This window comes from Hyla sarda, chromosome 11, assembly GCF_029499605.1.
Source record: "Hyla sarda isolate aHylSar1 chromosome 11, aHylSar1.hap1, whole genome shotgun sequence".
NCBI lineage: Eukaryota > Metazoa > Chordata > Amphibia > Anura > Hylidae > Hyla > Hyla sarda.
The window spans coordinates 14930214-14952136 of NC_079199.1; the positions used below are offsets into that span (position 1 = coordinate 14930214).

The 21923-nt window shown below is 43.2% G+C and overlaps 1 protein-coding gene across 11 annotated transcripts in view; it reads left to right on the forward strand.

The window, feature by feature from the left end:
* SYNE3 (spectrin repeat containing nuclear envelope family member 3) overlaps nt 1-21923 on the forward strand; it is a 107769-nt gene that overhangs the window by 66585 nt on the left and 19261 nt on the right. For 8 of the 11 annotated variants that reach the window (XM_056547355.1, XM_056547354.1, XM_056547357.1 and 5 more), the window contains 17 exons: nt 5175-5324; nt 5787-5959; nt 6760-6843; nt 7806-7880; nt 7999-8103; nt 9961-10035; nt 10154-10258; nt 12055-12129; nt 14062-14166; nt 15082-15186; nt 15991-16095; nt 17209-17298; nt 17839-17934; nt 18151-18234; nt 19145-19228; nt 19827-19910; nt 20204-20305. In XM_056547355.1, coding sequence (XP_056403330.1) covers nt 5175-5324; nt 5787-5959; nt 6760-6843; nt 7806-7880; nt 7999-8103; nt 9961-10035; nt 10154-10258; nt 12055-12129; nt 14062-14166; nt 15082-15186; nt 15991-16095; nt 17209-17298; nt 17839-17934; nt 18151-18234; nt 19145-19228; nt 19827-19910; nt 20204-20305 — 1697 coding nt within the window. The remainder of the gene's footprint in view (nt 1-5174; nt 5325-5786; nt 5960-6759; nt 6844-7805; nt 7881-7998; nt 8104-9960; nt 10036-10153; nt 10259-12054; nt 12130-14061; nt 14167-15081; nt 15187-15990; nt 16096-17208; nt 17299-17838; nt 17935-18150; nt 18235-19144; nt 19229-19826; nt 19911-20203; nt 20306-21923) is intronic. The other 3 variants (XM_056547360.1, XM_056547361.1, XM_056547362.1) reach the window with 3 other exon arrangements.

Below are 21923 nucleotides of genomic sequence, written 5' to 3' on the forward strand. Positions count from 1 at the left end.
TTTACTTCTAGAAAAGCCTTCAGTGGACTAGAAATGAGATGTAGAGCCACAGGGAGGATCAGGAATGAGATAAGGGACGATGCTGTGTTCCAGGACAAGGATTGGAACCCATGCTGGGAACCAGGACTGTGATAGGGAGTAATGTCATGGATATGATTTGAGTTGGGAACCATGCTGGACACCAGAATTCAGATAGAGACCCAAGCTGGGGGCAAGGAATAAGATGGGGGAGCCATGCTGGGGACCAATATGAAATGTGGAAGTCATGCTCTGGACCAGGACAGAGGTGGGGAGCCATGCTGGCACTCAGAATTAAATGGAGAGCCATGCTGGGGTCTAGGAATAAGATGACAGCCATTTTGGGGACCAGGATTGAGATTGGAACCATGCATGGGGTCATGAACAAGATGGAGAGCTGTGCTGGGGATTAGAAATGAGATGTTGACCCATGCTGAGGACCAGGAGTGAGAGAAGAACCATGCATAGGACCATGACTAAGATGAGGAGCTATACTGGGGACCAGGAAAGAGACGGGAAGCCATGCTTCTGACTAGGAAAAGGATGGGGAGCCATGGTGAGCACTCGGAATTAAATGGGGAGCCATGCTGGCGTCTAGGAATAAAATGACAGCCATGTTGGGGACCAGGATTGAGATGGGAAGCATGCATGGGGTGAGGAACAAGATAAGAATTCCATACTGCTAACTAAGAATAAGTCAGGGAGTCATGCTGGGTTCATGTTGGAGACTAGAATTGGGATGGGAAGCATGCATGAAGCCAGAAATAAGATGAGGAGCCATGCTGCTTACTCAGAATAATATCAGTAGCCATGCTGGGTACCAGAACTGATATGGGGAGCAATTCTAGGAACCAGGAATAAGATAGGGAGCCATGCAAGGAACCAGGACTAAGATAGGGAGCCATGCACAGAACCAGGACTAAGATAGGGAGCCATGCACGGAGCCAGGACTAAGATAGGGAGCCATGCACAGAACCATGACTAAGATAGGGAGCCATGCACGGAACCAGGTCTAAGATGGGGAGCTATGCAAGGAACAAGGACTATGATAGGGAGCCATGCACAGAACCAGGACTAAGATAGGGAGCCATGCAAGGAACCAGGGCTAAGATAGGGAGCCATGCAAGGAACCAGGACTATGATAGGGAGCCATGCAAGGAACCAGGACTAAGATAGGGAGCCATGCACAGAACCAGGACTAAGATAGGGAGCCATGCACGGAGCCAGGACTAAGATAGGGAGCCATGCACGGAACCAGGTCTAAGATGGGGAGCTATGCAAGGAACAAGGACTATGATAGGGAGCCATGCACAGAACCAGGACTAAGATAGGGAGCCATGCAAGGAACCAGGACTATGATAGGGAGCCATGCAAGGAACCAGGAATAAGATAGGGAGCCCTGCAAGGAACCAGGACTAAGATAGGAAGCCATGCAAGGAGCCAGGACTATGATAGGGAGCCATGCAAGGAACCAGGACTAAGATAGGGAGCCATGCAAGGAGCCAGGACTATGATAGGGAGCCATGCAAGGAACCAGGACTAAGATAGGGAGCCATGCTGGGGACCAGTACAGAAATAGGGATCCATGCTTGGAACCAAGACTGAGATGAGGAGCCATACTGGGGACCCGGACTGAGATAAGAAACAGTATCAGGAGGTAATGGTCAGCACTTCCGTAGTGGTGGTGCACGTGGCAGTATAGTACTAGTAGTAAGGAAGAGGCCCAGCACTCACCAAAATTGCAATGAAGAGTGGATGTTTTATTCACATATCTTGATACCAAAGAAACAGGACGCATTTCGCCATCCCGTCGAAATGCGTCCTGTTTCTTTGGTATCAAGATACGTGAATAAAACATCCAGCTTCATTGCAATTTTGGTGAGTGCTGGGCCTCTTCCTTACTACTAAGATAAGAAACATGCATAAGGCCAGAAATAAGATAGGGAGCCATTGTGGGGACTAGGAATGAGATAAGGAGCCATACTGGAGGGCCGGATTGAGATAGGAACCATGCATGGGGGCAGGAATAAGATGAGGAGCCATTCTGGGAACTAGTAATGAGATAAGGAGCCATGCTGGAGGGCCAGATTGAGATAGGAACCATGCATGGGGGCAGGAATAAGATGAGGAGCCATTGTGGGGACTAGGAATGAGATAAGGAGCCATGCTGGAGGGCCGTATTGAGATAGGAACCATGCATGGGGGCAGGAATAAGATGAGGAGCCATTGTGGGGACTAGGAAAATGATGGGGAGTCATGCTGTGGATTGTGAAATGGGTGGGGGTGATGCTGGGGACAAGAAATGACGGGGTGTACCAGTGAGGGACCAGTTAGTTGACTCATGTTACAGAGGTCTCTAGAGGTAATCTCACATTTTCTAACCTGTGTTTCTACAGTAGTGATTCCTAACCAGAGTGCCTCCAGCTGTGGCAAACTACAACTCTCAGCATGCCCGGACAGCCGTTGGCTGTCCGGGCATGCTGGGAGTTGAAGTTTTGCAACAGCTAGAGGCACCCTGGTTAGGAAACATTGGTCTACAGTACTAGTCCTTCAAAAGACGCCCCCTTTTAGACAGAAGGAGGGAGACTTTACTTCTAGAAAAGCCTTCAGTGGACTAGAAATGAGATGTAGAGCCACAGGGAGGATCAGGAATGAGATAAGGGACGATGCTGTGTTCCAGGACAAGGATTGGAACCCATGCTGGGAACCAGGACTGTGATAGGGAGTAATGTCATGGATATGATTTGAGTTGGGAACCATGCTGGACACCAGAATTCAGATAGAGACCCAAGCTGGGGGCAAGGAATAAGATGGGGGAGCCATGCTGGGGACCAATATGAAATGTGGAAGTCATGCTCTGGACCAGGACAGAGGTGGGGAGCCATGCTGGCACTCAGAATTAAATGGAGAGCCATGCTGGGGTCTAGGAATAAGATGACAGCCATTTTGGGGACCAGGATTGAGATTGGAACCATGCATGGGGTCATGAACAAGATGGAGAGCTGTGCTGGGGATTAGAAATGAGATGTTGACCCATGCTGAGGACCAGGAGTGAGAGAAGAACCATGCATAGGACCATGACTAAGATGAGGAGCTATACTGGGGACCAGGAAAGAGACGGGAAGCCATGCTTCTGACTAGGAAAAGGATGGGGAGCCATGGTGAGCACTCGGAATTAAATGGGGAGCCATGCTGGCGTCTAGGAATAAAATGACAGCCATGTTGGGGACCAGGATTGAGATGGGAAGCATGCATGGGGTGAGGAACAAGATAAGAATTCCATACTGCTAACTAAGAATAAGTCAGGGAGTCATGCTGGGTTCATGTTGGAGACTAGAATTGGGATGGGAAGCATGCATGAAGCCAGAAATAAGATGAGGAGCCATGCTGCTTACTCAGAATAATATCAGTAGCCATGCTGGGTACCAGAACTGATATGGGGAGCAATTCTAGGAACCAGGAATAAGATAGGGAGCCATGCAAGGAACCAGGACTAAGATAGGGAGCCATGCACAGAACCAGGACTAAGATAGGGAGCCATGCACGGAGCCAGGACTAAGATAGGGAGCCATGCACAGAACCATGACTAAGATAGGGAGCCATGCACGGAACCAGGTCTAAGATGGGGAGCTATGCAAGGAACAAGGACTATGATAGGGAGCCATGCACAGAACCAGGACTAAGATAGGGAGCCATGCAAGGAACCAGGGCTAAGATAGGGAGCCATGCAAGGAACCAGGACTATGATAGGGAGCCATGCAAGGAACCAGGACTAAGATAGGGAGCCATGCACAGAACCAGGACTAAGATAGGGAGCCATGCACGGAGCCAGGACTAAGATAGGGAGCCATGCACGGAACCAGGTCTAAGATGGGGAGCTATGCAAGGAACAAGGACTATGATAGGGAGCCATGCACAGAACCAGGACTAAGATAGGGAGCCATGCAAGGAACCAGGACTATGATAGGGAGCCATGCAAGGAACCAGGAATAAGATAGGGAGCCCTGCAAGGAACCAGGACTAAGATAGGAAGCCATGCAAGGAGCCAGGACTATGATAGGGAGCCATGCAAGGAACCAGGACTAAGATAGGGAGCCATGCAAGGAGCCAGGACTATGATAGGGAGCCATGCAAGGAACCAGGACTAAGATAGGGAGCCATGCTGGGGACCAGTACAGAAATAGGGATCCATGCTTGGAACCAAGACTGAGATGAGGAGCCATACTGGGGACCCGGACTGAGATAAGAAACAGTATCAGGAGGTAATGGTCAGCACTTCCGTAGTGGTGGTGCACGTGGCAGTATAGTACTAGTAGTAAGGAAGAGGCCCAGCACTCACCAAAATTGCAATGAAGAGTGGATGTTTTATTCACATATCTTGATACCAAAGAAACAGGACGCATTTCGCCATCCCGTCGAAATGCGTCCTGTTTCTTTGGTATCAAGATACGTGAATAAAACATCCAGCTTCATTGCAATTTTGGTGAGTGCTGGGCCTCTTCCTTACTACTAAGATAAGAAACATGCATAAGGCCAGAAATAAGATAGGGAGCCATTGTGGGGACTAGGAATGAGATAAGGAGCCATACTGGAGGGCCGGATTGAGATAGGAACCATGCATGGGGGCAGGAATAAGATGAGGAGCCATTCTGGGAACTAGTAATGAGATAAGGAGCCATGCTGGAGGGCCAGATTGAGATAGGAACCATGCATGGGGGCAGGAATAAGATGAGGAGCCATTGTGGGGACTAGGAATGAGATAAGGAGCCATGCTGGAGGGCCGTATTGAGATAGGAACCATGCATGGGGGCAGGAATAAGATGAGGAGCCATTGTGGGGACTAGGAAAATGATGGGGAGTCATGCTGTGGATTGTGAAATGGGTGGGGGTGATGCTGGGGACAAGAAATGACGGGGTGTACCAGTGAGGGACCAGTTAGTTGACTCAATATGATTTTTAGCTTGTGTCTCATAATTTGTGCCCTGTACTTGTTTGCTGATCCCATTAGACATTACCCAGGATTCCTATATAAAAGACACATTTATCTTCACATTCAGGTGTCGGCTCACAGAGGTTTCACTATACAAGGAATCTGCTGCCATCATATGTTTCTATAAATACATTTATTTTGTTATTAATGTAACTCTCCCTTTTAGAACAAGGTACGGAAAAGCAAAGAGAATATAAATACCCACCTAATGTTCAATCATCATCTCCGAGATCTGCAGAACTGGATCCTGGTCACCACCCAGAAACTGGAATCCTGCCAAAATGGCGGCAAGAACTGGGATGAAAAGGATATAGAGGTACAGGAGATGTCTGCATTATATCACATTATATATATATATAATCAACTGGCTACAGAAAGTTAAACAGATTTGTAAATTACTTCTATTTAAAAATCTCCATCCTTCCAATAATTATCAGCTGCTGAAGTGGAGTTGTTCTTTTCTATCTGGCAACAGTGCTCTCTGTTGACATCTCTGCTTGTCTCTGGGACTGCACAGAGTAGAAGAGGTTTTCTATGGGGATTTGCTTCTACTCTGGACAGTTTCCGAGACACGTGTCATCAGAGAGCACTTAGACAGAAAAGAACAACTCAACTTCAGCAGCTCATAAGTACTGAAAGGATTAAGAATTTTTAGTAGAAGTAATTTACAAATCTGTTTAACTTTCTGGAGCCAGTTGAGATATATATATATATATATATATATATATATATATATATATATATGGATAACCCCTTTAATTGTCCCTGCTGTACACAGGCGCTGGAAGCTGAATTGACAGAAAAGGACATGCAGCGCCATCTGGTGGAGGTGCAGGGAAAGAAGGTGATTGACACTTCTTCACCAGAGGGGGGCGCTCTCATCCAGTCAGAACTCAATCAAGTGGCTGAATCCTGGAATTCTTTACTGCAGCTATATGAGCAGATGGCCAGGTGAGGATACCCCGTGTGTGACTAATGATGGATTACAGAAGGGACCTAGGGGGCGCTGTATTAGGTGACCACATATTATCTTATATGTAACTATCTCAGTGAACAGAAGGGACCTAGGGGGCGCTGTATTGGGTGACCACAAACTATCTCATATGTAACTCTCTTATTAAACAGAAGGGACCTAGGGGGCACTATCTTATATGTAACCAACCTGTGACTGTTAAAGGGGTATTCCAGGAAAAAAAACTTTTTTTTAATATATCAACTGGCTCCAGAAATGTAAACAGATTTGTAAATTACTTCTATGAAAAAATCTTAATCCTTCCAATAATTATCAGCTGCTGAAGTTGAGTTGTTCTTTTCTGTCTGGCAACAGTGCTCTCTGCTGACATCTCTGCTTGTCTCGGGAACTGCACAGAGTGGAAGAGGTTTGCTATGGGGATTTGCTTCTACTCTGGACAGTTCCCGAGACAGGTGTCATCAGAGAGCACTTAGACAGAAAAGAACAACTCAACTTCAGCAGCTCATAAGTACTGAAAGGATTAAGATTTTTGAATAGAAGTAATTTACAAATCTGTTTAACTTTCTGGCGCCAGTTGATTGATATATATATATATATATATATATATATGTATAAACAGTTTTTACCTGGATAACCCCTTTAAGCTATCTTGCAACTACAACTCCCATTATCCTCCGACTGCTGCCCGGTGGGGGATGTAGTTTCACCACAGGTTATACACTACTATTAGACCATGCCCTTTTTTGTAACTAAAATTTATTTATGTCACATTTTACAGGCTCGGGAAGGGGAGAGAACAACACGGATCAAGTCCTAAATCTCTCCAGAAACCTACGGACACCTCAAGAGATCAGACATACAGGTAGATGCTGTTCATGGCGCCTCCACGTGTGCGAAAACTAGTGTACATATCCCTATAGCTCAATGTTTCCCAACCAGTGGGCCTCCAGCTGTTGCAAAATGTCCGGGAATGCTGGGAGTTGTAGTTTTGCAACAGCTGGAGGCACACTGGTTGGGAAACACTGCTATAGACATCTTTGTTAATTGCATTGAGATTTGTTAAAGGGGTTATCCAGGAAAAAACTTTTTTTTATATATATATATATATATATATATATCAACTGGCTCCAAAAAGTTAAACAGATTTGTAAATTACTTCTATTAAAAAATCTTAATCCTTTCAGTACTTATGAGCTTCTGAAGTTGAGTTGCTGTTTTCTGTCTAACTGTCCAGAGTAGAAGCAAATCCCCATAGCAAACCTCTTCTACTCTGTGCAGTTCCCGAGACAAGCAGAGATGTCAGCAGAGAGCACTGTTGCCAGACAGAAAAGAACAACTCAACTTCAGCAGCTGATAATTATTGGAAGGATTAAGATTTTTTAATAGAAGTAATTTACAAATCTGTTTAACTTTCTGGAGCCAGTTGATATATATATATATATATATATATATATGTTTTTTCCTGGAATACCCCTTTAACCCCCTCATTAATGGAGGATATTGGGGGTGATGCATGAGATGATGGTGGTAGTGCCATTGGTGGGCCATCTAAATTATAATTATATGTAAATTAAGATAGTTAACCCCGTGTGAGCGCTGACGGTCTTTGTGCCCCTGACAGTGTGGTTGCTAGGGGACCTGCTGCATGGCAACACCCTATAAGTACTATACATTGGTTGTCGGGCAGTGTTTTCATAGCAAACCTGACAAAAGCCGGATCGGTTCTGGGCTGACAACAGAGAACAATAGACGCAGCCTGGCAGCGGTTTCGCCATTTGCTGTCCCTGTAATATAGTTGTAGTAATAAGCTTTGTCGTCTTCCAGCCTGGTCTCAGATATGGACACCGATGACTTCCCGCAGAGCAACAAGACCCCGACCCCCAACAAGACCAGTATAAGGTCGGTGTTCCTCACTGTTCTCCTGCAGGTTTTGCCGAATGTGCGCCAGCGCCATGACCTGCATGTTATTTAAAAGACGTTCCTTAATGTTTAATATTCGATTTCTTCTTGTTTACAGTATCACCCAAGACGACCAAGGCATCCACAACAACCTCCTAGATGACATTAGCACCGACGACTCACAGAGAAACAGAGGATTTCGACAAATTGGGGGCTCGTCCGGGTAAAAATAGTTTGATATTTTTCATGATTAACATGAGATCGAGAGAACCCTGGTGTGAGCGCTGCAGAGACCTGTTTGCAAATTGTCAGACAGTCTGGATGCTAAGGACCTGGTGTCCTGCCAACACCATATACACAAACTGGCCACTTTATTAGGTACACCTTGTTAGGCCCCGTTGGATCCCTTTTATACTTTCTACAAGGTGCTGGAAACATTCTTATGAGATTTTGCTACATATAGACATGATGACATCACACAGTTCCTCCATATGGACATGATGACATGACACAGTTCCCCTATATGGACATGATGACATCACACAGTTCCTCCATATGGACATGATGACATCACACAGTTCCTCCATATGGACATGATGACATCACACAGTTCCTCTATATGGACATGACGACATCACACAGTTCCTCCATATGGACATGAAGACCTCACACAGTTCCTCCATATGGACATGATGACATCACACAGTTCCTCCATATGGACATGATGACATCACACAGTTCCTCTATATGGACATGATGACATCACACAGTTCTCCAGTTCCACCACATCCCAGCGGTGATCTATACGATAAGATCTGGTGACTGTGGAGGCCATTGGAGTCCAGTGACCTCATTGTCCTGTATGAGATGGTCATGTGACCTCATTGTCCTGTATGAGATGATGTCATGTGACCTCATTGTCCTGTATGAGATGTTGTCATGTGACCTCATTGTCCTGTATGAGATGTTGTCATGTGACCTCATTGTCCTGTATGAGATGTTGTCATGTGACCTCATTGTCCTGTATGAGTTGATGTCATGTGACATGGGGCATTATCCTGCTGGAAGTATACTCAGAAGATGGATCCACTGTGGTCATAAAGGGATGGACATGGCCTGTAACAATACTCAGGTCGACTGTGGTGTTTATACCAGGATCAGTTGTTACTAAGGGGCCCAAAGTGCCCAGAAAATGTCCCCCCACCATTACACCCCCACCAGCCTGACCCACTGATACAAGGCAGGATGGATCCAGGCTTTATGTTTACACCAAATTCTGACCTTGTCATCTGAATGTCACAGCTGGAATGAAGACTCCTCAGACCAGACAATGTTCTTCCATCTTCCATTCTCCAGTTTTGGTTCCTGTGTGAATTGTAGCCTCAGTTTCATGTTCTTAGCTGACAGTAGTGGCTCCCGATGTGGTCTTCGGCTGCTGTAGCCCATCTGCTTCAAGGTTGGACGTGTTGTGCGGTCAGTGATGGTATTCTGCAGACCTTGGTTGTAACCAGTGGTAATTTGAATTACTGTTGCCTTTCTATCATCGCGAACCAGTCTGCCCATTCTCCTCTGACATCAACAAGGCATTTTTCTCCACATAACTGCTGCTCACTGGATATTTCACCTTTTTCTTACTGTTCTCTGTAAACCCTAGAGATGGTTGGGGGTGGAAATTCCAGTAGATCCGCAGTTTTTGAAATACTCCGACCAACCCGTCTGGCACCAACAACCATGCTACATTCAACGTCACTTAAATCCCCTTACTTTCCCCGTTCTAAAGCTTTGTTTGAACTTCAGCAAGTTGTCCTGACCACGTCTACATGCCTAACTACATTGTGTTGCTTCCATGTGATTGGCTGATCAGCTATATGTGTTAACAATTGATTGAACAGGTGTACCTAATAAAGTGGCCGGTAGGTGTAAGGACATTGGTTGTCGGGCAGTGTATTCATAGCAAACCTGATAAAAGCCGGATCGGTTCTGGGCTGACAACAGAGAACAATAGACGCAGCCTGGCAGCGGTTGCGCCATTTGCTGTCCCTGTAATATAGTTGTAGTAATAAGCTTTGTCGTCTTCCAGCCTGATCTCAGATATGGACACCGATGACTTCCCGCAGAGCAACAAGACCCCGACCCCCAACAAGACCAGTATAAGGTCGGTGTTCCTCACTGTTCTCCTGCAGGTTTTGCCGAATGTGCGCCAGCGCCATGACCTGCATGTTATTTAAAAGACGTTCCTTAATGTTTAATATTCAATTTCTTCTTGTTTACAGTATCACCCAAGACGACCAAGGCATCCACAACAACCTCCTAGATGACATTAGCACCGACGACTCACAGAGAAACAGAGGATTTCGACAAATTGGGGGCTCGTCCGGGTAAAAATAGTTTGATATTTTTCATGATTAACATGAGATCGAGAGAACCCTGGTGTGAGCGCTGCAGAGACCTGTTCACAAATTGTCAGACAGTCTGGATGCTAAGGACCTGGTGTCCTGGCAACACCATATACACAAACTGGCCACTTTATTAGGTACACCTTGTTAGACCCCCGTTGGATCCCTTTTATACTTTCTACAAGGTGCTGGAAACATTCTTATGAGATTTTGCTACATATGGACATGATGACATCACACAGTTCCTCCATATGGACATGATGACATCACACAGTTCCTCCATATGGACATAATGACATCACACAGTTCCTCCATATGGACATGATGACATCACACAGTTCCTCCATATGGACATGATGACATCACACAGTTCCTCCATATGGACATGATGACATCACACAGTTCCTCCACATGGACATGATGACATCACACAGTTCCTCTATATGGACATGATGACATCACACAGTTCCCCCATATGGACATGATGACATCACACAGTTCCTCCATATGAACATGATGACATCACACAGTTCCTCCATATGGACATGATGACATCATACAGTTCTCCGCTTCCACCACATCCCAGCGGATGGGATCTGGTGACTGGAGGCCATTGGAGTCATGTGACCTCATTGTCCTGTATGAGATGATGTCATGTGACCTCATTGTCCTGTATGAGATGATGTCATGTGACCTCATTGTCCTGTATGAGATGATGTCATGTGACATGGGGCATTATCCTGCTTGAAGTATAATCAGAAGATGGATCCACTGTGGTCATAAAGGGATGGACATGGCCGGTAACAATACTCAGGTCGACTGTGGTGTTTATACCAGGATCAGTTGTTACTAAGGGGCCCAAAGTGCCCAGAAAATGTCGTTCCCCCCCCCCCCCCCCGCACCATTACACCACCAACCTGACCCACTGATACAAGGCAGGATGGATCCAGGCTTTATGTTGTTTACACCAAATTCTGACCTTGTCATCTGAATGTCACAGCTGGAATGAAGACTCCTCAGACCAGACAATGTTCTTCCATCTTCCATTCTCCAGTTTTGGTTCCTGTGTGAATTGTAGCCTCAGTTTCCTGTTCTTAGCTGACAGCAGTGGCTACTGGTGTGGCCTTCGGCTACTGTAGCCCATCTGCTTCGAGGTTGGACATTTTGTGCGATCAAAGATGGTATTCTGCAGACCTTGGTTGTAACCAGTGGTAATTTGAATTATTACTGTTGCCTTTCTGTCATTGTGAACCAGTCTGCCCAGTCTCCTCTGACATCAACAAGGCCTTTTCCTCCACATAACTGCTGCTCACTGGATATGTCACCTTTTTCTTACTGTTCTCTGTACAGTCTTACGGTTGTGGGTGGAAATTCCAGTAGATCCGCAGTTTTTGAAATACTCCGACCAGCCCGTCTGGCACCAACAACGATTCTACATTCAAAGTCACTTAAATCCCCTTACTTTCCCCGTTCTACAGCTTTGTTTGAACTTCAGCAAGTTGTCCTGACCACGTCTACATGCCTAACTACATTGTGTTGCTTCCATGTGATTGGCTGATCAGCTATTTGTGTTAACAATTGATTGAACAGGCGTACCTAATAAAGTGGCCAGTAGGTGTAAGGACATTGGTTGTCGGGCAGTGTATTCATAGCAAACCTGACAAAAGCCGAATCGGTTCTGGGCTGACAACAGAGAACAATAGACGCAGCCTGGCAGCGGTCGAGCCATTTGTCTTCCCTGTAATATAGTTGTAGTAATAAGCTTTGTTTTCTTCCAGCCTGGTCTCAGATATGGACACCGATGACTTCCCGCAGATCAACAAGACCCCGACCCCCAACAAGACAAGTATAAGGTCGGTGTTCCTCATGGTTTTGCTATGAGAATCTGCTCCGGCAATTTGGTGGCCACTTACTTTCCCATATGGAAACACTGAAGATGTGGTAGTTTCATTATAAAAGAACAACTTTACATCATAGTTCTTATTCGGTAAAAATCTTAAAGGGGATGTGTCACTATTTTATTTATTTTGTTCTATCAAGATAAAGCATTTCATTTATGTATTTAGTTTTAGGACAATGTCGTTTTAATGTCATTTATTAATGAAGTGTGTACTGGGGGCTGCCATTACTGTAGCCTCTTTGTGGTGTGTCACTTCACAACACCTACACAGTTGCTTTATGGCAGGCACAGGGCATAAGAAAGTTAAAGGGGTATTCCAGGAAAAATACTTTTTTTTTTATATCAACAGATTTGTAAATTACTTCTATTAAAAAATCTTAATCCTTCCAATAATTATCAACTGCTGAAGTTGAGTTGTTGATTTCTGTCTGGCAACAGTGCTCTCTGCTGACATCTCTGCTTTCCTCAGGAACTGCACAGAGTAGAAGAGGTTTGCTATGGGAATTTGCTTCTACTCTGGACAGTCCCCGAGACACGTGTCATCAGAGAGCACTTAGACAGAAAAGAACAACTCAACTTTAGCAGCTCATAAGTACTGAAAGGATTAAGATTTTTTAAAGAGAAGTAATTTACAAATCTGTTTAACTTTCTGGAGCCAGTTGATATATAAAAAATAGTTTTTTCCTGGATAACCCCTTTAAGACTGAGAGTGTCTCATAGAAAAGCATGGGCTGCTTACTGCACACGCTAGGTGAAATGAAAGGGGGAGCCAGCACCATTTTCTTGAATTTCCTGAGGAGCAGTGACCTTATGAAGAGACATCTAGTCTGTTCTTTAGACACCAACAAAATTGTGACAGGGGAATTGAAAAAACTACAAAACTCCCTCTCCTTTTGCACATAGACAGAGGAGGAAGGTAGATGGGCGAGGTCTAATTTGCAGCAGCCAAAGTTGCTTGCTTTCACCAGATTCCCCATGTTAGCTCCCTCTGCTTGTCAACAGTGGGAGATATGACAAGTTATTATTTAATTTTTCATATTTTGTGACAAATAATTTGTTTTTATATATTTCCTAAAATCTTTAAAAAAGTGAAAAAATTACTTAAAGGGGTACTCCGCCCCTGGCATGTTATCCCCTATCCAAAGGATAGGGGATAAGATGTTAGATCGCCGCGTTCCCACTGCTGGGGACCTCGAGAATCGCCGCTGCGGCACCCCGCCATCATTACTGCACAGAGCGAGTTCGCTCTGTGCGTAATGACGGGCGATACAGGGGCCGGAGCAGTGTAACGTCATGGCTCCGCCCCTCATGACATCACGGCACGTCCCCTTAATGCAAGTCTATGGCAGGGGGCGTGACGACCGCCACGTCCCCTCCCATAGACTTGTATTGACGGGGGCGGTCCGTGACGTCACGAGGGGCGGAGCCGTGACGTAACGATGCTCCGGCCGCTGTATTGCCCGTCATTACATGCAGAGCGATCTCGCTCTGTGCAGTAATGATAGCGGGGTGCTGCAGCAGCGATCCCCGGGGTCCCCAGCAGCGGGACCCCGGCGATCTAACATCTTATCCCCTATCCTTTGGATAGGGGATAAGATGTCTAGGGGCGGGGGGGTACTACCCCTTTAACCTCTAAAAAAAAAAAGTAACATTTGGTCACATTCCCTTTAAAGGGGCATTCCAACTGCCTGCTATCCTGCCCACCGTATAGATGATTCACAGCAATAAGGCTTTAGAATGAAGTGATGGTCACCCCTTTACGTCCCACCCCCACCATTATTAGCTATATACAGTGTGTATATGTGTATATATATATATATATATATATATATATATTCACAGACGTTTCTTAATATTTAATAATTGTTTTAATCTTGTTGAACAGAATCAGCCAAGACGGCCAAGTCATTAATAACAATTCACCATATGACACCGGCACTGATGATTCTCCAAGAAACAGAGGATTTCGACAATTTGGGGGCTCGTCCGGGTAAAATGATCAGAATCTTTTCCTCTTAGACAGTGTTCACCAAGTTGTGGTTTATCAGGTCCTCTAAAACTACAACTCCTATCATACGCTGAGCCAGTGTTTCCCAAACAGGGTGCCTCCAGGTGTTGCAAAACTACAACTCCCAGCATGCCCGGACAGCCTTCGGCTGTCCGGGCATGCTGGGAGTTGTAGTTTTGCAACACCTGGAGGCACCCTGGTGTGGAAACACTGCCCTGAGCATACAGGAGTTGTAATTTAGCAAAAATCTCCAGAGCCACAGGTTGGTGATTGCTGCTTTAAAGGGGTACTCCGGTGGAAAACTTTTTTTTTTTTTTTTTTTTTAAATCAACTGGTGCCAGAAATTTAAGCAGATTTGTAAATTACTTCTATTAAAAAAATCTTAATCCTTCCAGTACTTATTAGTGGCTGTATACTACAGAGGAAGTTCTTTTCTTTTTTGGATTTCCTTTCTGTCATGACCACAGTGCTCTCTGCTGACACCTGTGTCCGTGCCAGGAACTGTCCAGAGCAGGAGAGGTTTGCTATGGGGATTTTCTCCTGCTCTGGACTGTTCCTGGCATGGACAGAGGTGTCAGCAGAGATCACTGTGGTCGTGACAGCAAAGAAATCCAAAAAGAAAAGAATTTCCTCTGTAGTATACAGCAGCTGATAAGTGCTGGAAGGATTAAGATTTTTTAATAGAAGTAATTTACAAATCTGTTTAACTTTATGGCATCAGCTGATAAAAAAAAAAAAAAAAAGTTTTCCGCCGGAGTACCCCTTTAAGCAAATGGTTTAACAACAGAAGAGTAAGAAGAGGGGTGCAGGGGGCACTTTTTACCTAGGAAAGGAGGGGAAATATTAGGAGGGGAATTAAAGGAGACTTACAAAAGATTATATATTTTTCCTTTGCAGAACTGGCTATAATGTTGTGACTAACAGTATTACAGACCTGCCGGATGGTCTCCCCGGTCACAATAAATCCTCTCTAGTATTGGGACATAAAGGAGACTCCCGCAGGTAGATCATTTTTGTTGTTTGTCTAGATGCGTTTTATTTTTTTTGTTTTTTTTTGGCTGTGCTGCTCCAAATTTATCATATTGTCGCAGTGACCATGATAAATTTTGCGCAGATCTGCACCAGATCATTTTCTACCGCCGCTTTCAGATCATGTCTACCTGCTTCTGAGGAGCTTGTTTGTCTGTGTGTTTGGCTTTATTTGTTTTAGTTTTAATTTTAAGGCAAATTAAAGGGGTAGTCCCGTGGAAAACTTTTTTTTTTTTTTTTTTTTTTTAAATCAACTGGTGCCAGAAAGTCAAACAGATTTGTAAATGACTTCTATTAAAAAAATGTTTACCCTTCCAGTACTTATTAGTTGCTGAATATTACAGAGGAAATGGTTTTCTTTTTGGAACACAGAGCTCTCTGCTGAATCACGAGCACAGTGCTCTCTGTTGACATCTCTGTCCGTTTTAAGAATTGTCCAGAGTAGGAGAAAATCTCCATAGCAAACCTATCCTGCTCCGGACAGTTCCTAAAATGGACAGAGATGTCAGCAGAGAGCACTGTGGTCATGATGTCAGCAGAGAGCTCTGTGTTCCATAAAGAAAACCGTTTCCTCTGTAGTATACAGACCCTAAAAAGTACTGGAAAGATTAAGATTTTTTAATAGAAGTAATTCACAAATCTGTTAAACTTTCTGGCACCAGTTGATTTAAAAAAAAAAGTTTTCACTTTCTACCTAAAAAAGGGTCAATGGGGGTAAATTTATAAATATTAGGAGGGGGAATTAAATAGACCTGAAACAATATTTTTCCTTTTCAGAACTGGCTATAATGTTGTGACTAACAGTGTTACAGACCTGCCGGATGGTCTCCCCGGTCACAATAAATCCTCTCTAGTATTGGGACATAAAGGAGACTCCCGCAGGTAAGGACATAGGGGGGAGATTTATCAAAACCCGTCCAGAGGAAAAGTTGCTTAGTTGCCCATAGCAACCAATCAGATCGCTTCTTTCATTTTTGTAATGAGGCCTGGGAAAGTGAAAGCAGCGATCTGATTGGTTGCTATGGGCAACTCAGCAACTTTTCCTCTGGACAGGTTTTGATAAATCTTCCCCACAGTCTGCTGCTTCTCTTAAAATTGTTAAAAAAAAAAAAAAAAAAAAAAAAAAAAGCTCCTTAAGTTTTTAGTTTTTTTCGTCTCTTTTCCTTCTTTGCCTCGTACCATTGTTTACGATTTTTTGTGGTATTTGCCCACGCCCCAAGTATGTTTTTTTTTTTCTTTACGCCTGAAAGTGTATGAATGACCTTTGCTGTTGTATAGGTCTACTCATGTATATGTTTAAAGCTTGTATGTCTGTTTTTTGTCTTCTGGTTTTACAGTCTTAAAAAAGGGTCTATTCACTTGGCAAATTTTCTGCAATCGGAATTACGCCTCAAACGAAAGCCCAATATACTTCTATGGGATTCCGATCTCCCATTCACACTTCTGAATAGTTGCCGGCTGAAAATTCTGCCGTGTGAATAGACCCTTAGGGTAAGGTCACGTGTAGAGCATCAGCTGTGTATTTGACGCTGTGGATTTGGTGCTGCCCGTCCCTATAGTGTGCCCCCAGCTGTGCCCGGGTATCCTGATTGCAGCAGCAATCCGCCACTACAAGCAGACACTGGCGGAGCTGCGAGATGCACGTGGATGCGCAGCTCTCTAGACATGGCGGCCTCTCCTGCTCCCTGAGCTAGGCCGAGAGCGGTTGCAATGTCTGGAATACACTGCGCATGCGCGACTCGCAGATCCCCCTGTGTAGAAGCAGACTGTTGTTGTGAGCAAGACACCCGGGCACAGCTGGAGGCACACTCTAGGGACAAACAATAATGCATCCACAGCGTCAAATACGCAGCGGATGCACTATATGTGACCCTACACTTACATAGTTTATTCTAGAGGTTGGTGGGGGTCTCAGCACTAAGACCACCTCTAATCTTTTGACATGTTTGCATGAACAGGGATGGTTTAATTCATCCTATATTATATTGTTTACAGCAATACCCATGATATTCATAGCATCAGTGGTAATGACAAGACGGGCAGAGACCCAGCAGGAAGAAAGCAGGATAAAAGTAGCTCAGTCAGGTATAATGTGTAATATAATATATGATATAATGTAATATAATGACTTAACCCCTTCAGGACACAGCCAGCTAAAAATGTTAGCATTTTAATTTTTTCCACCTTGGCTTTTACTGGCCATAACTCTTATTTTTCTATCTTTAGTGCCATATGAGATCTTGTTTTTTGCACAATCAATTGTATTTTGTAATTACCCCTTTCATTTTACCACTAAATATACGGCGCACCAATAAAAAACTATTATTTGTGGTGGGAAATTGAAAAGAAAAACAAAATTTTGCTGATGTCCGCCATTATCGATGAGGTCCTGCTGTTTATGAAGCGGGCACAGCTTGTTTCATGTGCATGACGAAGATGGACGTACGTCACGGTGCGCCAAGTACCATGGCACCATGATGTACATTTATGTCCTGTGTCCTCATATAAAGTGATATTATTTGGTGAAGTGTAATACGTGCTGTATCGATAGTGGACATCATGTGGCCTAATGATAAAGTAAAGTAAAATAAAGTAATATAATATCATATCCTTTTTGTTTAACAGGATCTCTGGTTCTGGTAATGGAAATAATTCCCCGGGGACCTCCAAGAAATCAACACACAAGAGTCTAGCGGTGAAGAGGATAGACGCAGCATCCAGGTCGGTAATGGGGTGTAAGGTCAAAGGGCATTGATGGGTATAATAACCCCATAGAATCCATATAAACACCAATTGTCGCCGATCATTGATGGTTATAATAACCACATGGAATCCTATAAACACCAATGGTCACCGATCATTGATGGGTATAATAACCCAATAGAATCCTATAGATGCCATTGGTACTAAGCCAATGAACTTCTTCTCGTCCTTCAGCATTGACCTCAGCGGCTATGAATTCCGAGTCATAGACCAAGAAGTCGGAAGCCAAGAAGATGAAACATCTGAAAGAGCGGGCAGGTAATAAATAGTGATGAGCGGCAGGGGCCATATTCAAATTTGCTATATTTTGTGAATATATTGACGAATATTCATCCTATGTTCATGAAATTAGCGTATTCGGTATGTTCGTTCACTTTTTTTCCCCATGCAATTCGCATAAAATTTGCATGTGAAAAAAAAACTCAAAAAAACTAATATTCGTCATTACGAATATATAGCACTATATTATAAATATTCACAAAATTGCGAAGTGCCAATATTCGCGATAAAAATTCGCATTACGAATATTCGTGCTCAACACTAGTAATAAACTAGAAATGTGATGATATGGCCTCGATGTGTTCAGGGAACCTCAGTATTCTTATAGCAGTATTGCAAAACTACAACTCCCAGCATGAACTCCCACAATGAGCCGGTCATTGATGGTTATAATAAACCCATAGAATCCTATAAACACCAATGGTCACCGGTCATTGATGGGTATAATAACCCCATAGAATCCTATAGACCTCAGTGGTCACTGGTCATTGACTGGTATAATAACCCCATAGAATCCTATAGACACCAATGGTCACCGGTCATTGATGGATATAATAACCCAATCAAATCCTATAGACACCAATGGTCACTGGTCATTGATGGGTATAATAACCCCATAGAATCCTATAGACCTCAAGGGTCACCGGTCATTGATGGGTATAATAACCCCATAGAATCCTATAAACACCAATGGTCACCGGTCATTGATGGGTATAATAACCCCATAGAATCCTATAAACACCAATGGTCACCAGTCATTGATGGGTATAATAACCCCATAGAATCCTATAAACACCAATGGTCATCGGTCATTGATGGGTATAATAACCCAATAGAATCCTATAGACGCCATTGGTACTAAGCCAATTAACTTCTTCTCGTCCTTCAGCATTGACCTCAGCGGCTACGAATTCCGAGTCATAGACCAAGAAGTCGGAAGCCAAGAAGATGAAACATCTGAAAGACCGGGCAGGTAATAAACAAGAAATGTGATGCTATGGCCTCCGCGTGATCAGGGAACCTCAGTATTCTTATAGCAGTATTGCAAAACTACAACTCCCAGCATGAACTCCCACAATGAGCTGTCTTCCTATAAACACCAATGGTCACCGGTCATTGATGGTTATAATAACCCCATAGATTCCTATAAATACCATTGGTCACTGGTCATTGATGGGTATAATAACCCCATAGATTCCTATACATACCATTGGTCACTGGTCATTGATGGGTATAATAAACACCAATGGTCACTGGTCATTGATGGTTATAATAGCCCCATAGATTCCTATAAATACCATTGGTCACTGGTCATTGATGGGTATAATAAACACCAATGGTCACTGGTCATTGATGGTTATAATAACCCCATAGATTCCTATAAATACCATTGGTCACTGGTCATTGATGGGTATAATAAACATCAATGGTCACTGGTCATTGATGGGTATAATAACCCCATAGAATCCTATAAGCACCAATGGTCACCGGTCATTGATGGGTATAATAACCCCATAGAATCCTATAGACGCCATTGGTACTAAGCCAATTAACTTCTTCTCATCCTTCAGCATTGACCTCAGCGGCTACAAATTCCGAGTCATAGACCAAGAAGTCGGAAGCCAAGAAGATGAAACATCTGAAAGACCGGGCAGGTAATAAACTAGAAATGTGATGATATGGCCTCCATGTGATCAGGAAACCTCAGTATTCTTATAGCAGTATTGCAAAACTACAACTCCCAGCATGAACTCCCACAATGAGCTGTCTTTCTATGGCAGTGTTTCCCAAACAGTGCGCCTTCAGCTGTTGCAACAGCTGGAGGCACACTGGTTGGGATAAACTTTTATACCAAAGCAAAGAAGCCTAGTGCCTTGTGTCAGGCAGCTGCTGGTAAAGCCATTGATTCTGATATTTCAATAGACACATTGTTACCTATGTTTCCCAGTGCTGATGCTGATGGACACTCATTCAGAAGTATAGGAAGCCCTGGCAGCAGTAAAAAGAACATTTCCAGTGGTCGAGGCTTTGGACAGATTGAAAAAAGAAGGTTTTTACTATTTATTATAATTCTTTTTTTTTTTTTTTTTTTTTTAATATCAACTGGTGCCAGAAAGTTAAACAGATTAGTAAATTATATAGGTGATGAAAGGTGGAGCCAGCACCGTATAAAATGTTCTTTATTGATTCCAAGTTAAAATTACATGGCAGGCAAAAAGTGCAATACAAGGACAAAATTACAAGGAGGCATAGTTTGTATTCCTCAAACGCCGACGCGTTTCAGGCCATAAGGCCTTTAGTCATGGCATACATGTGTATACTTCAGCACAATCTTTTATACTGACATAGTCCAGGTGTACACCGCCCACATAGGGGGAGGGTACACCGGAACTAATCACCTAGGACAAACAACTTTATTGTCCAATGTGCATAAAAACATATATAGAAAATATAGAGGAACAATGCAAACACAAACAAGAAACTTAATACTGAATATCTGTACCAAGAGATTGACTGAATTTATACAGCAAAACTGGAATTCAATATATCCAGTTAGAAGAATATTATCTAGAATATTTTGCATTGTTATTTTTCCATATATTACATTGATTTTATTTTTGTTTTATTAGATTTAAATGATTTATTAGAGATAACATGTATATTATGTGATTTTTTAAATTCTTTTTTTGATATTTATAAATACAAAAAAATTTGCAAAAAGAACCAACTTTCCACATGAATCTAAATGGTCAATAATGGAGGATCAAATCATTTCTATTGTTTAGACCATGGGGATAAATGCTGTTAAACAAATAAATCCACATGGCTTCTCTATTGTGTAATAGTCGAATGTTGTCACCTCCTTTCTTATTGGGTATCATTTTGTCAAGAGCACAAAAAGTAAAACTAGAAACATCACCATTATGAACCGAAAAAAAGTGTTTGGATACATTAGACATACCACCACTGAGGGGACCACCAGAATGCCGAATATGCTCCTGAATACGTTTTTTAAGTGGACTTTGGTACTACCAATTTAAATCAAGGCACATGCTTCACATGTAATTTTATATATGACTAATTTCGAATTACAGTTAAAGGGTACCTCTCATCAAAAAAACTTTTGATATATTATAGATTAATGTATGCAGAATAACTTCACAATTGCATGTTATTAAAAAATATGCTTCTTTCTATTTAATTTTCCACTTTGAAGAAATGACCACTAGGGGTCTCCCTATCAGTCCTGGCAGCAAGCATTTCAGACTCATGCTGGAGTCCTAAACACTACGAGCTGCCAGTCTGCTTTGTTCACAAAGGAGAACACTCAGAGCTGCCAGCCTGCTTTGTTCACAGCCTGTTTGGCTGTGAACAAAGCAGGCTGGCAGCTCTGAGTGTTTAGGACTCCAGCATGAGTCAGAATGCTTGCTGACAGGACTGATCGGGAAAAATACAATAGAAAGAAGCATATTTTTCATTAACATGCTATTGGAAAGTTATTCAACATTCATTAATCTAAAATATATCAAAAGTTTATTTGATGAGAGGTACCCTTTAATAAAACTATTTATTCTATGTATTTTATTATCAACTGTGCCCTCAATGGTGGTACATCTAACTGCATACTTGCAAATAACACATCTGGTTTCTGAGCATTTAAAGAAGCC